Raw genomic sequence first — 14,796 nt, 5'->3', positions numbered from 1 at the left:
AAAATTACGAGAATAAAGTAACAATATTGCAAGAATAGATTAAAAACATTCTGAGAATAATTAAAAAATATTATGAGGATAAAGTCAAAATAATATGAGAATAAAGTAAAATAATAAAATAATACTATGAGACTTTATTTGCGTAATACCGACATTGTTCTTGTAATATCACTTTATTCTCGTATGAGTTAATTTTTGTAATATTGTGACTTTATTCTCGTGATTTTAGTTTTTATATTGTCTTATCGTGGCCCTAATGCCGTTGTAAAGACGTGTTGGTTTGATCGTTTTAGTCTCTCTGAACTTGAGCTACTTTTCAAAAAGAATAGTCGCGCATTAAAGTTTGTAACATAACAAAATGTAGAAAAAAGGTATTAATACTTTTCTCTATTAACATCAGCTCGTTAATGTAAATGTTAACGGATCCGGTTTAAAGTGTGAGCAGCTCACTGTCTGCTCGCTCCAGATTTAGCACAGACCTTTGGAAACATGAGCTGCAGAAATAAAACGCTCAGCAGAATGTTCTGGCATTTTCCAAACCAATTTCCTGTAAAGTTTGTTTGAATATTACTGAACAAGCTTCCTGGTGAAATGCCAGAAAGCTGCACATGTAAAATGTGCATCTTTCACAGTATTTGCTTGAATGAAAAAAAAAGGCTGCTACTTTATTTTTCCAGATAATCTGTAAAATGTTTTTTACTCATAGGTCAGCTCTGTAAATGTACTAAAAACCGGATAGTAATAAAATCAGCTGGAGAACGCTCAGTAATTCAAGAAAGAGGCAATATTTGTAGCATAAATATGTCACATAAATAAATCCATAAGGAGAAGAGACTACAGGAATGACACAAAACAAACAAAACGTTCTCAAGAAGACAACAAAATGTTTATCTGAAGGATTCTTACATGTCAAAATTCATTCTTAAACACTAAATCACAACATTTTACCCTGAGGTGTTTCAACAAAGTGCATCTACTTTTCAAAGTCCTCTTAGCAGTGATGTCGCTCCGATACGCTGCGGTGGGACTCACTGTGTCCGCAGAAGGTATCTAGTGAAACAATCCCTTAGTTTTCTGCTGCTGCTGCTCTCCGTCCTTCGGAGGGAGCTGACTGGGGTCTTCCGTAAACGGCAAAGCTGGAGAACAGAAGAAGAAACAACGAAACATGGCAGATTCAAATGTCCCGAGTGTCTCTAGAACATTGTCTCGCGGCTGTTTTGTTAAATTATGGAATCTAAATCAATAAATTAGATCAGAAACAGGCCATAAATAAGGCTTGAAAATTAATCTAAAATTTTTCATATCAGGTCCGATTTCCAATTTCTTTTCCTCACTTTTTTAACAAAAAGAAAATTACTTTAATATCAATCATCCATTCTGAGAGTTGGAAGGTGGATTATTTACCAGAATAAAGTTGTACTATTAGGGGAATTGTGCTATATAAAAAAATGTAACATAAAAACATTTGGATAATATATTTTATGCAATTTTTTGTGTTGTCTCATAAAACTACTACTCCATTCTCCAAATGTTACGACTTTATTCTTGTAAAATTATTATTTTGAATTCAATATTATAACACTTTAGTCTTGTAACACTGACATTATTTCTGTTTGTTTTTACTTTTTTAAAAATCTTAGCCTGAGCCTTATATTTCATTGACCTGAATTCAAAGTCCAAATAAATAGAAGCTGTAAAAAACGCTTGTCAAACAAAACGAGACGGCGCCGTTTGGTGAGCTGACAAGGAAACATAAAGAGCGCATTAGTGAAAAAACAGTCTTCAAAAACAAAAAATGTGATTAATCAGAAACCAAATATTTCTGGTGAGGAAATATTTGGTTTCTGATTTAGCTCAAGGATTTAGGACTCTACAGAAGGTCAAAAGTACTACAGCCTAAATCACACACTGGTGATTATAAAGCTTTGAAAGTTTAACAAAAGGCACCTTTAGACATTCAGTACCATAAGATGATAATTTCCCAAATCCACTCACGGTTTTGAAACTGCTGTGCTGTGTATCTAGTCAGGAGAATACCAAAGCCCTCAATGAGCGCCAGCAGGATTCCCCCCATCATTGCAGAGCCCATCATCGTTAGCGGACCACCTAAAGAAAAACACAGCAGCCACTCAGTGGCAGGTATTACAGCGGCCATTGAGAGGCGATGGCTGCGTAGTTTTCTCTCACTGCGTGCTGCCAGGATGGCGCCGGTCAGGGCGCCACTTGTGATGGAGTTCCACGGATCCTCCTTTCCTCTCAGGCGAACTAAACCACAGTCGATTGTGGAGAAAAGGCCTCCCCAGACAGCAAAGCTACCTGGAAACACAAACCAGTTAGCATCAGCTAGCCTGCGTGAAAGCAAAAAAATACATCTAAAAGTAAAAATAGACAAAGTTAAGCCACAAAAGTCTGAAGCATTCTAATAATTCGAACGATGAAATGAAATGATAAGAGGCGGGCAGAGAACCTAGAAATTTTACTCAAGTAAGAGTAGCACTACTTCAATATATTTTTACTCAAGTAAAAGTAAAAAGAATTTGGTAAAAAGTCTAATTAGGTACTGAGTAAGTGATCAAATTATCAATCATTTAATATTTAAAAATTACATCGTCAGATGGACCAAAATATAAAGTTAAGTGCAAATTGTTGTATTTTAAGGACGAAATTGACAATACTTCATATAAGTAATGAAAATTAATAAAGTCAGGCAAAAGAATATTTTTCCAAATTATTTTCTTTCAATAAAAAAAATGATAAAACTTTAGCAAAAACCCGAGGTGTGTGTCTGTGTCTGGCTCATTTTTGGTTAAAACATGTTTGTTCTTCATTCAGTGGGTAGAAATATTATTTAAGAGTAGCAGTGCTTCATAATAAAATTACTCAAGTAAAGGTACAGCTTAGTAAAAATACTCCTAAAAGTAATTTTTTTCCAAAAGGTTACTCAAGTAAATGTAACTGAGTAAATGTAACTAGTTCCAACCCGACACTTTTGTTATGTGGTAAGTAAAGTCGTAATACTCTGTAATCTGAGTTTTGGGGAGTATATAGATATAAAATAAAAGAGGACAGAGAGCGGAAACTTGAGGAACCCCACAAGTCCTCTTTGTTCACTCAGATTCCAGGGATTTGAACCTACAACCCACCGACTGCAGAGCAAACTCCTACCACCGTCACCCAATTGGGGCAATGACATCTTCACAAAGGACAAAGTTAGCTTGAATAGCACGTTTCTCTTAATTTAGATAAAATAATAATTTGAAAACGGCCTTTCTTTGTTTGAAATGTCAACAAAGGATTCTAAAAACTGCAGGTGTGCGTCTGGCGAATTTCTGGTTCAAACATGTTTGTTCTTCACTTATTGGTTAGCGAATCCAGAAATTTTACTCAAGTAAGAGTAGAAATACTTCATAATAAAATTGCTCAAGTAAAAGTAAAAAGTACAGTGTAAAAGTTGTTTGTTTTTTTAAAACAGTTACTCCAGTAAATGTGATTGAGCAAATGTAGCAAGTTAATAACCAACTCTGGAAATGATGAATCCAAGAAAAGAGAAAACTGCTAAAAAGTTCAGAAAATTAGCAAAACAATTGTCCCTTACCTCCAATCTGAGGAGCTCTGACTCTCACTGCATTTACACTTCCTCTGAGTCTATGTCCAACACCCTGAAATATTACAACGATCACTTTAGAATGAGGAGTCACAGAGAAAACTACCACAATATTTAGTTGTTTTTTTAAACTTACAGCCGGAGAGTTTCGAAAGCCCTTCACTGCTTGGAAAACGCCTCCACCGATTGCACCCATGGTGAAAGCCCCTCCACAGTCATCCACTATCCTCCAGGGGCTGCAGGAGGAGAATAAAAACAAAATCAACATGAATTATACTGGTCATAATGGGAACAAGACAAAAACAAACAAGGGGATATTAACATCCAAATGCCATCAAAGAAACAATTGGGAGAGCGTAGGTGTTCATTCACACTAGCCCTGCCAGATTGCTTTGTACTCAATCGCTAACGTTTGCCAATTTGACGCTATGAAGCTTACTGGAAATCACCTGCACTGTAAACAACCGTCCTGTACTGCAAAGAAAGAGGTGCCAGTCCGAACAAGATGGCTGTTAATGTTAATTCAATAATTGGCTAACATGAACCGAATGATTTTGTTCATTTCTTCCGTTGCTAAAACTACAGGAAGTCTACAATTCTAAAACGGCGCAGAAAATTGACATCATCGTTCACAATTTCTTATTCTGTTCGCTGATTGGCCCGATTAAAATTCTACCGGAGGAATCCAAGTGAATGGGAGAAAGCGCAGACTGTGCTGTAAGCGAGATTTGATTTAAGTGAAATAGCGCAGGAAGACAACCGGGTTTAGTCCGCTTTAATCAAACTAGCTCATTTGTATAAAATATCTATTTTGTTTGGGGAGCTGCGAAAAAATAATCAAACACTACTGAGGACCAAAAAAAGTCAAATCTGGTCCGCCTAAAAATCTACGTCTTGGTTCGGTTGAAGTGAACTCTGGACGGTTTGAATCCATTTATGAACGCCAACCAGACTGGAGACCGCTCCAAAAGAAGGAAGCAAACTGTAGCACAGGGCATTCTGGGTAAATACAACTAAACAAAACGTGTGAGTATTATGCTAGCTGGGTCATGGACGATTACCAAGAACAAAAAAGAAATCCCACAACCTCTAAAATCTGACACTAGCCCATTTTTGTTATCATTTCATGAATGCTCAGTGTTACGCTCAGTGTCTTCTTCTGAGGTTTTTGTGTTGTTTCCTTCAGTGGTTATTGATGCAGCACCACCACATGCGAGGAGGGAAAGTGGTTTTTCAAAGTTTAGTTTTTTTTTGACAGTGTGAACTGCTGAACACCTGAACTGCACCAACTGAAAATGTAACAAATGTTTCAATTTTTGTTCCCAACCAAACTGAGTCCACCAGACTATCAGGTGTAAAAATCTACTATTCATGCATTCCTACATACTATTTAAAATAAAATCATATTTATTTTAAAAATATAAATATAGTTTTTTATAGAGTCTTTACAGTTTTATGTTAGGTTCCATCAAGTTTCAGTCCAGAATCGTTCTTTCATTTACATTTGAGCTACTTTACTCTTTAAATTTACAATCCTGCTCAATGTAACCATTCACAACACTGCCACACAAAAATGAATAAGGGACATTTAGAGAGATAAATCCTCTGTGTCAGTTGACATCAGTAGCATTTCAAATCAAATGGTTTTTAATCACAGCTATCAAGCAGTTTCCTAGCTTGCCAAAAAAAAATCACATTTTCATTACTGTCAATCCAGCCATGGGAAAAATTAATTAAATAGCTTGTGGAGACCCAATTTAGAAGCAATAACTCTCAGGATTAGTTTTCTGTTTACTTTATGTCTCTCGTGTTGTTGGGGAGGATTTCTTCCACCTTCTTTTGCTCAGTTTATTTAGGTTTCCAGAGATTTATTTCTGCACAGCCGCCTGCCACACAATTTCTGTGATTGAGCCATTTACACCGTCACACTGTTGTAATTGCTGAGGTATTTGGGATTCTTGGGATGTATCTAGATTGGGAAAAGCTTGTCCAAACGGTCTTAGATTTGACTTCAGAATATTTGGTATACAGAGAAGGTAATGGTCGACATTGATGGGTCTAAAACACTTACAAATATATCTGTCTTGCGCATTTTAACTGCTTCTAAAAACAGCCCAACCGCTTAAAAGACCCACCTACCCTTTGACAATATGGCGATAAGTTCATGTCTTTTGGTATCTGTTAAATTCCGTTTCAAACACCTCCCGATTGACGGGAACTGGGCCGTTACTTAGCAACCCTAGCATAGCCCAGCCCCGTTACCTAGCAACCCAAGCGGAGCGCCAGCACTTTTGGGCAGCTGGCTTTACCGCTGCATGCGCCGTACAATAGCTTTCGGAAAAGACAAGTTTTGTGTTTTTGACTTACCATTTAGAAAACACCTGCGGCATATTAATGCTTTTTAAAGATGTGCGTCCTTAAAAGTGCGCGTGTGTTTTCAGCCATTTTCATGTGCGAGTGTAACCGTTGAGTTGGGGGCGTGGCCAGCAGCAGCCTGTTTGGATTTAAAGTGAAAAGACGCGGTAAAACAGCTGATTCTGAAAGTAGCTCGGAAATACGCAGGCAGAACTGACCAGACTAAAATCTCGATATTTATTTTGAAAACTGAGGAAGATGGACCTTTAATTTACATTTTTATAGTTCCTCTGAACTTTTCAGTCAGAGCTTCCTGATAATTTACTTGGACGTCAACAGAATGGCAACTGTCTTTAAATATTTTCTACTTAAATATTATTTTTAAATTAACTATTTGAAATGGTTTGGAAATTTCCTTGTATTCCTTCCCTGATTGTTGGCCAGCAGCAGCTGTTTTTTGTGGATGATGTCATTCTACCTTGGAAATAATACATAACATTTTTATAGCGCTTTTTCGGACACTCAGCTATACAACCATATCTGTCTACTCTTGTATGTTGAACTTCTGGTTCACACTAATCGGTTAAAAATCGGATTTTATTCACAATAGCTGTATGGTTTTTACCCTTTTAAATAGCAACTGTGTATTTAGTTTTGTTGTTTTTTTTATTAAAGTTTTCTCAGTTGCGATAGTGCATTTCTTAAAACAATTGCAAAATGTACAAATTGCAAAACCGAGTTGATAACCTTCAAATGCAAAAAAGTCATATCTTGGCGACACTACCTGAATATGCTCACGACAGCAACAGACTATTTGCACAGCCATTTGAAATCTACAGTTACATGACACTGAGTATGTATTTTTAAAATTTTTATTCTTATGTTTTTTTGTAATAAACATAAGAAACATCCATTGAATTCAGTGATCATAGGTTCATTATGTCAGCAGACATAAACAAATTATAATGCAATAACAAAAGCAGATAATACAGAAGCAACCGATGCAAACTGCAACTATGTTGTTCACAAATTACAAGTGGCGGATGAACCAACAATAAGAAACATTTTAATTTTGCTCGGAGAAATGCACCAAATCAATGAGAAATGATTGTAATCTCAATGACTTCATTGAATTTTATCTACACGCTACTGATTTATTGGTATAAAACCGCTTCAATTGTAATTTGAGGGAAACATGACATTCCGATAAAGTGCTAAATTTTACAATAAAAAGCATTGAGTGTGTAGAAAAGCTACTGCTGGACAACAGCTGTTTATTTGTTATCGAAGCAAACATGAATAACATCCGTATTACAAAAACAAAGTTTGTCCAACAGAATCTTTATGAAGCTAAAACCGAATCTACAACACACATCTTATATGCTTAGCAAACAGCGAAGGACAAAAATATATAAACTAATCTTACCAAGGCTCACGGGCATACTCCTCCATGTTTGTTGACGTCAAGCGGACACGGTGACGTAATCGATGTGCGCCGCCGGCGGCTTTCTTTTTTTATTTTTTCCTAACAGTCGGAGGTATCAACTGTTCTCTCGACGAGTAACTAGCAAATTCTTTTCATGCAGGTAAGGATTAAATTACTATTAATTATTTATCTTACTTATAAGGTTTTTGTGTTTATTTTTCCGTGTATGCTGGGATAAAGACAGCGTGCTTTTGTTGCTTGGTGTTTTTAGCTGTTGCTACATCGTTATTCCCTCCAGCCCATGCACTTTTCTCCTTCTTGCTAGAGATTTGCTTACTGTTGCACACAATAAATCAAAATTATTAGTCTTTTAATAAATAATCCAAAAGATAGCACGTCTAAAATGTTGCATTAGTGGTTTCTTTCACTTTGAAATACTAAAGCAGTTTAAACGATAATAAATAAGCGATTTATTCTGATTTACAGTCACAACCTAGAAACAGAAAATGTGAGCTAATACTGTTCGTTTAGCTTTCCAATAAACGTCTTTTATCAAAAAGGAAATAAGTCTCATTACTTACACGTTAGCTTTTCAGTTCACTTTGTAATCTCTGTAAAAGCAGATTAGTTTTTATACCCTGTACTCATATATTGTGTTTTTGTTTGAACATAAATACAGAATCAAAACTTTAGGATTTAGATTGGAAGCTTTTAAATATTAGGGCATATTTCCAGTAACATTCCTAATAATCTTTGCTGAATATCTAATCTCTTTTGATTTGTGAAACAACCAACCAGTGTTGTAGTCAAGACCACCTAACCTGAGACCAAGTCAAGACCAAGACCAGAGTGTATCGAGACCGAGACAAAACCAAGACTTTTAGGGTCCGAGACCGAGTCAAGACCAAGACCAGCACCATGACACAATAAAATGTGAAATATGATCAAAATTGCTAATCAATTTGATCTGAAAGATTCATATTCCCATAAAAACACTTAGATATTAAATACATAGAGCTGAAATAAATTTAACCAATATTAAAAGCAGAATCCTAATCCTAATTCCTGTTTTTCAGAATGCCTCTTCCTCCGGCACTTCTGGCCCGCTTGGCCAAGAGAGGGATTGTTAAACCAACAGATCAAGGTTTACCTGGTTTTTACTTTTAGCCATAATTATTTATTTTCCTTGTTTCCTTATAATTTGTCTCTTCTAACAAATATATTCTGATTATTTCCATCAGATGGAGATGAGGAGATTATCGCTGAAGATTACGATGACAACAATGTGGATTATGAATCCACCAGACTAGAGAACCTTCCTCCAAACTGGTACAAAGTGTTCGATCCGTCCTGGTATGTACTCATAAATTAAATACAACTCTTTGGGAGTTTATAGAAATACCAAATTCCCTTACGCATTTGTGTTGGAGAATTTAATTATCACTTAAATCAATTATTTTCCTTTTTAATCCACAGCGGTCTTCCTTACTACTGGAATGTAGAGACAGATATGGTGGCCTGGCTTTCACCAAACGACCCCACTGCAGTTATAACAAAACCTGCCAAGAAAATGAAGGGTACAATAAAGCAGCCTCAATTATTATTCTTTAGTTATCTTTACAGTTATAGTCAGAAGTTTACATACTTGCTACAAAAAGCACCTGAATGTATAATTTTAACACCTATAGATTAGAGAAAGTCAACAATAAAAACTAATTAACAAATAATGTAAAGCTCAAAATAAATGTGATTTATGTTTGCAAACTTTGGACTGAAACTGTCTTTTAAGTCATGGGTGTCCAAAGTGCGGCCAAGGGGCCATTTGTGGCCCTTTGATTAATTTTGTGTGGCCCCTGACTGCAATTCAAGAATGGCTCAAATTTGTCCATCCAACACTTTCAGTAGTTTTTTTAGGATGACATTTTCTTTTTGTATCTTCTTAAACGGAAAAATGTTAAGTACGACACAAATAATTTTTCTTGAGTTAACCTTTTTATTATTATTATTATTGGGGATAAACTAAAAGCATTTCATAGACTTAAAAAATAGAAAGTTCAAAGCATTAAATCATTGTAAACATTAAGGTGAATCTAAAACAAGAGAGAAAATTCACAATAATGGGGAAAATAAATTAATTTTGGCCCCAGAATAATTTCAGCTTTGTGATTTTGGCCCTCAGTTCGAACAGTTTGGACGCCCCTGCCTTACGATAACATATGAGCAGTTTGGTTTTGACTGTTCAGGAATTATTTTTGTAAACATTCTTGTGTTTTATGTTGTTTTTTCTAAGCTGATGTCACAGATGAAAGAGCAGAGAGGCCGATTGAAAAGCCAGAGAAGGAACGAGATCGGGATCGCGACAGAGATCGGGAACGAGACAGGGAAAGGGACCGGGAACGGGACCGAGAGAGAGACAGGGACCGGGACGAAGGACGGGACAGAAGGAAGCAGAGGAGAGACGACATGCCACTGTACGGCAAAAGCAAAAGAGGTAATATCCTGAAATGTCTCGTTTTTTTTACCTCAGTTTTTTAAATATTAGTAAATGTTGAGAACTTCATTTGTTTTACAGGAAGAAAAGATGATGAGATGGACCCAATGGACCCGAGTGCCTATTCTGATGCTCCAAGGTACCGTATGAGCAGGAAACATGAGGACAAACCTTTCCGCTTTAAACGTTTGTTATGATGGAGGAAATGTGAGCAACATATAGGAGCTCAAATATTCTAAATAAATAAATGAGTCCAGCTTTAAGAAAAAAAATGTTTAAAATACTCAGGATGCATTTGAATTACCCTGATTATTGAAACATTATGCAAATGTCTTAATGCAGGTTGAAATTATTAATCCTGATTAATTAAACATTTAAATAATCATCAAATAATTCAACCATTAACTGTAGTAAACAGACTAAAAAAGAAACAATTTTGTGAAACAACACACTCAGCAGCAATTAAGCAAAATCTGCACAAAAATACAAACATTTAGCATTTAAGATAAAAAAAAAAAAAAAGCTTATTTGTCTGCAAATATGTTCTACCCAGAACTCCTTGAGTAAGCACAGTGTTGCTGGGATCAGGCACAGATGACATCCGGAGTTGTGTTTGTGAATAAAAAAAGGTTTTATTTACTTTAAGACAAAATCTCAGCCTGTCACGCTCGGTGCCTCACGCTCTTCAGCAGAACGAAACGACAGTGCACTGCATTGCAAAAAGGCACGTTCTAGGAACACAAGTAAAGTCACATTCAATGACATATAGGAAATATGAGTATCAAAGATTAAGGTAGGAGACCAACACAAAACCAAGTTCTGAAGGAATGAACAAACTACAATGAAGAATGAACTTCATTATAATAAACAAACAAATTGGTTGGGGTACCTGTGAACTATAGTACACATAAACAGTAAAATAAATAAATAAACTAATAAATTTGGTGTCTCTCACAATACTTTTAGCTTGGTATGGTTCAGACTATTAAAAAATCTCCTATTAAGCATCTTTTATTATCCAATTATTAATCAGGCAATTAAAAAATAATCACCAAATCAGCCATTTGATGTGTTGATGGTAAATCGAGCAGAAATGCCTGAGCTTTTCACATGTTGATGTTAAAACTTTTAACTGCAGATACATATTTTGTTATTATTGCATTTTAGACAATAAAATATGTATTTTCTTATTTTAAAACAATTTAAGTATTAGCATTTTTATTGTATTTCTAATATTGTACATAAAAGCTTAAGTGGTTGTATGAAAAATCTACAGTGTAAGATAAAAATATCACCACTGAATATCTCAATATTAATAGATAATGCAGCTGATAGAATATTCAATATATAGAATATTCACTGAACTCTGATTCAGAACCGCACAGCATTCTGGGAAATGGAAGCAGAGGAAGAAAGCTAGCTAAGAAAGGCTGGTGAAATCAACTGACTCGCTCACTCTTTGGTTACCTAGCAACTCATTCATTCTTTAGTTACCTAGCAACGCGCTGCTGAGTAACTGGCACAGCAGCAGTTTAAGGTTCCGCCATTTTACCTTGTAACTGCTTAAAAATAATAAATGGCTTAGAGTGAAAACGGTGGATAAAAGAGTAAATAAAGGTCAAGTCATCAGTCTGGAAATATTCCAGAAACTTAAAACATACAAACTTATCAATAATTATTGATATCGACTGATATGAAACGCTTATATCGCCCAGCTCTATTTGTAAATGATGAATTTACCTTTTACTTTTGATTGAATTCAACTAGTTTTGACTTTTACTAGCCTGCATTTTTCATAATTTTTAAGATTACTGCTGTTAATCAAACAGGAAGTCTTTAGTGCAACACTGACTGTAACTGTGGAGGGTCGCAGCTGCAGTGTAACATGATGCATGCTGGGTTGAAACTTTGCTCGACTCCTGCTGGCACTGCAGAGCAGACGACCAGTCACGTGACTGGTCGCCCCGTGACTGGTCGCCCCGTGACTGGTCGCCCCGTGACTGGTCGCCCCGTGACTGGTCGCCCCGTGACTGGTTGCCCCGTGATGGGTCACCCCGTGACGGGTCACCCCGTGGGAGCCAGGCGGCTGCAGATGCTCTGGTTTCACATGCTGGGCGCCACCTCTGTCACAACATCGATCCCATCGGCCCACAGGTTGACACAGCTGATCTGCTCTCAACCAAAACGCCTCAGGGAAAGAAAAGGGGCATTTTTAGTTTTCCGTGTTGTGGTGTTTGGTTGGACAGTTGTAGCTTTGTTGATGGCATAAATATGGAGTTTCACACAATTTCTAGAATGTTTTTGTTGCAGATTTATACATTTTGCTTGATTAACTACGACCTGAAGAGCTAGCTTTATTGGCTCGGAAGATAAAACCTACCTGAAATAGTTTTCTCTCTCCAGGTTATTAATTTAAAAGAAAATGTAGAATATTACAGTTTTGTTGGCTTAAAAATAGTACCATGTTATGCAGATTCTCATTTAAGATAATCTGAAAAATAAAAAACCCAGCAAAACTGGACTAATCACTTTTATTATTATAAATATTATAATGTAGCCTGGCTCTTTGAATTCAAATTCAAAATTACTTTACTGATCCTAAACGGAAATTAAATAAAATTAACAAAAGACACCTTAAGATGTTTATTAAACATATTAGCCTTAAATTTAATACTTTAGATTTTAATTCTCAAAATTTTCAAGATTTTTCTACAAAATGTGAAAAATGTGGCAGAAATGTTTGACTTTTGGAGCTCAGAAAATATCCACTTTTTTAATTTAATTTTTAAAAATATTTTTCCTGGAAAATATGTGAAATTAATCTAAACATTTCTGAGGTTTTTTTCTTACACATTTTCAACTTTTCAAGCTCAGAAATGTTCATGTTTTTGTATTTCCTTGAATATTTCTGAGGTTAGTTGAGGTTTAATTTTTTTCTAGAAAATATGAGGTTTTTTTCTTGCAAATTGTCGACTTTTGGAGCTCAGAAAATTTCTACGGTTTTTCTAGAACATTTCTCAGAGTTTTTTTGCAGAAATTTGAGACTTTTTCCAAGTTTTTTCCAGGAAATATGTAAAAATAATCTCAGATCCTATGAATTTCTTTTTCCAACAGATCTTTAAATTTGGAGCTTAGAAATTTCCAAGGTTTTTTCTAGAAAATTTCTGAGGTTAATTTAAAAAACATTCCAGAAAATATGCAAGATTAATCTAAAATTGTCCATGTTTTTTCTTGCAAATTTTCAACGTTCAGAGTTCAGAAATCTCATTTGGTTGTTTTTTTTGTTAGTTTTTCCAGAAAATTTTTGGTTATTGTAAAGTTAGTCTTTTAGTTTAAATTGACTTAATACGCCACTGTAGCTTTCCAGCTACCATCCTCCATATTTAGTTTTAAGTTTCATTCAAGGTGTCAGTAAAAGTTCTTAAATTTGACTTGCTGAAACCTGCAGATTATTCTGTTTCCAGAAACTTCCGTCATCTTTCTATGAGCTGATTTATTATAACCAGCGCTATTAGCGAGGCTTTGATGTGGAAAGTCAATAATCCCTCTCTTAGCTGTGGGATTAGCGCATGAAATCAAGCTGCTAATTAAAATTAATGTTCTAATCTTCACAGGGGCTCTTGGTCAAGCGGCCTCCCCAAACGCAACGAAGCAAAGACGGGCGCAGACACGACCGCAGCCGGGCCGCTGTTCCAGCAGCGGCCGTACCCGAGTCCCGGGGCGGTGCTGCGAGCGAACGCCGCTAACCATCCGCCCAAGGAGTGAACCGGGATCCCGCAAAGACAGACAAAAGATCCCGTATGGAGGGCCGCACACACACAAACGTTGTTGCTAGCGCTTTAGTACGGAAACACCTAAGGGATATGGGGAGATTTTAGCTCGCAAATGTACGACGGAATATTGGCAAAAAAATAAATTTACAAGAATAAAATCAAAATAATACGAGAATATTCGTATTTCAAGAAGTTGTAGTATTATGTTAATAAAGATATTACGAGAATAAAGTCATAATTTTATGAGAATAAAGTAATATTACCTGAAGGACTTGAAATAATGCAAAACTATAGTAAAAAATGTAGGAGTAAAGTCTAAATAATGAGAATAAAGTCATAATATTTAGACTATTTTTGTACAAGCTTATTCTTGTAATATTTGTTATTCTCGTAATAAAGTAATATTACAAAGTAAACAAAGTAATATTACTTTATTAATATTTCTTCATTACTGATTATTTTTGGCTCAATTATTCCCTGCAATTAATCACATCCAAACCAAATATTAAACTTACCTGTTCATAGTCGTAATGTGACTTTATTCACATAAATCTTTAACTTAATTCTTAAAATATGACTTATTTCAACTTCATTCTCTTAATATTATGACTTCATTCTCTTTTATTTTTCAGATTTTTTAGTATGGCCCCAACACGCCGTTGTACCAAAGTTTTTTCGTTCCCTCGCAAGAACATACCAGTTAATTCACGCAGCATCTTGAATACAGAGTCTTTCTGCTACAATATGAAGTTTTTCCATGTATATTAACATCTATTTTGAGTTATTTTAAATTTTAAATCTTTTTCACTAGGATACAGGTCAAACAGAAGCAGAAACTTTCCATAACAGAGAGAAGAAAATACATCCAAACTATTTGGACTATTTCTATTTTCACGGTGTAATAAAGTAATTTAGTTTGGTTGTCTAAATAGTTTAAAAAAGCGCCGTTTTCATGGGCAGTCCAATCTCTGAATTACACAAACAAGAAAAAAAAACAGATAAATTGATTTTCAACCAGTTTCTTCACTAAAAAGTGAAGAATATTTAAATATTCAGAGGGTCCGTTAAGGTCCATGTCAATATACTAGTTTGCTAGTTTACTGCGAGGGAACGCAAAACATTTTTTTATGTCTTAAACATTTTATTT

The 14,796-nt window shown here is 35.5% G+C and overlaps 2 protein-coding genes across 5 annotated transcripts; one reads left to right on the top strand and one right to left on the bottom strand.

The window, feature by feature from the left end:
- Positions 1-219: 219 nt before the first annotated feature.
- On the bottom strand, positions 220-7,458 carry timm17b (translocase of inner mitochondrial membrane 17 homolog B (yeast)). Of its 4 annotated transcripts, XM_028014292.1 has the most exons (7): positions 7,386-7,415; positions 5,972-6,098; positions 3,741-3,840; positions 3,596-3,659; positions 2,188-2,316; positions 1,996-2,106; positions 220-1,136 (listed from the first exon to the last, which is right to left on the bottom strand). In XM_028014292.1, the coding sequence occupies exons 2-7, from the start codon at positions 5,992-5,994 to the stop codon at positions 1,051-1,053; spliced, it is 513 nt and encodes a 170-aa protein (XP_027870093.1). In that variant the 5' UTR covers positions 5,995-6,098; positions 7,386-7,415; the 3' UTR covers positions 220-1,050. The 4 variants fall into 4 exon arrangements, with proteins under 4 accessions (XP_027870093.1, XP_027870084.1, XP_027870101.1 ...); XM_028014283.1 differs by lacking the exon at positions 5,972-6,098 and having other exon boundaries at positions 7,386-7,458; XM_028014300.1 differs by lacking the exons at positions 5,972-6,098; positions 7,386-7,415 and adding an exon at positions 5,744-5,871.
- On the top strand, positions 7,409-14,767 carry pqbp1 (polyglutamine binding protein 1). Its single transcript, XM_028014263.1, has 7 exons — positions 7,409-7,545; positions 8,462-8,529; positions 8,627-8,738; positions 8,862-8,962; positions 9,676-9,876; positions 9,958-10,015; positions 13,491-14,767. Exons 1-7 carry the CDS (start codon positions 7,448-7,450, stop codon positions 13,639-13,641), a joined length of 789 nt encoding a protein of 262 aa, XP_027870064.1. The 5' UTR covers positions 7,409-7,447; the 3' UTR covers positions 13,642-14,767.
- Positions 14,768-14,796: the final 29 nt, after the last annotated feature.

This window comes from Xiphophorus couchianus, chromosome 1, assembly GCF_001444195.1.
Source record: "Xiphophorus couchianus chromosome 1, X_couchianus-1.0, whole genome shotgun sequence".
Lineage (NCBI taxonomy): Eukaryota > Metazoa > Chordata > Actinopteri > Cyprinodontiformes > Poeciliidae > Xiphophorus > Xiphophorus couchianus.
Note: the sequence above shows the minus strand (reverse complement) of the source record. Positions and strands in the feature narration are given on the sequence as shown.

Coding starts and splice junctions, on each gene's coding strand:
- pqbp1 (XM_028014263.1), top strand. CDS start 7,448: ATGTGCGCCGCCGGCGGCTTTCTTTTTTTATTTTTTCCTAACAGTCGG. Junction 8,530..8,626: donor TGTTAAACCAACAGATCAAG/GTTTACCTGGTT, acceptor TATTTCCATCAG/ATGGAGATGAGGAGATTATC. Junction 9,877..9,957: donor GTACGGCAAAAGCAAAAGAG/GTAATATCCTGA, acceptor TTTGTTTTACAG/GAAGAAAAGATGATGAGATG.
- timm17b (XM_028014275.1), bottom strand. CDS start 7,411: ATGGAGGAGTATGCCCGTGAGCCTTG. Junction 3,841..7,385: donor GAGTATGCCCGTGAGCCTTG/GTAAGATTAGTT, acceptor CTCCTCCTGCAG/CCCCTGGAGGATAGTGGATG. Junction 2,107..2,187: donor CGCCATCCTGGCAGCACGCA/GTGAGAGAAAAC, acceptor GTTTTTCTTTAG/GTGGTCCGCTAACGATGATG.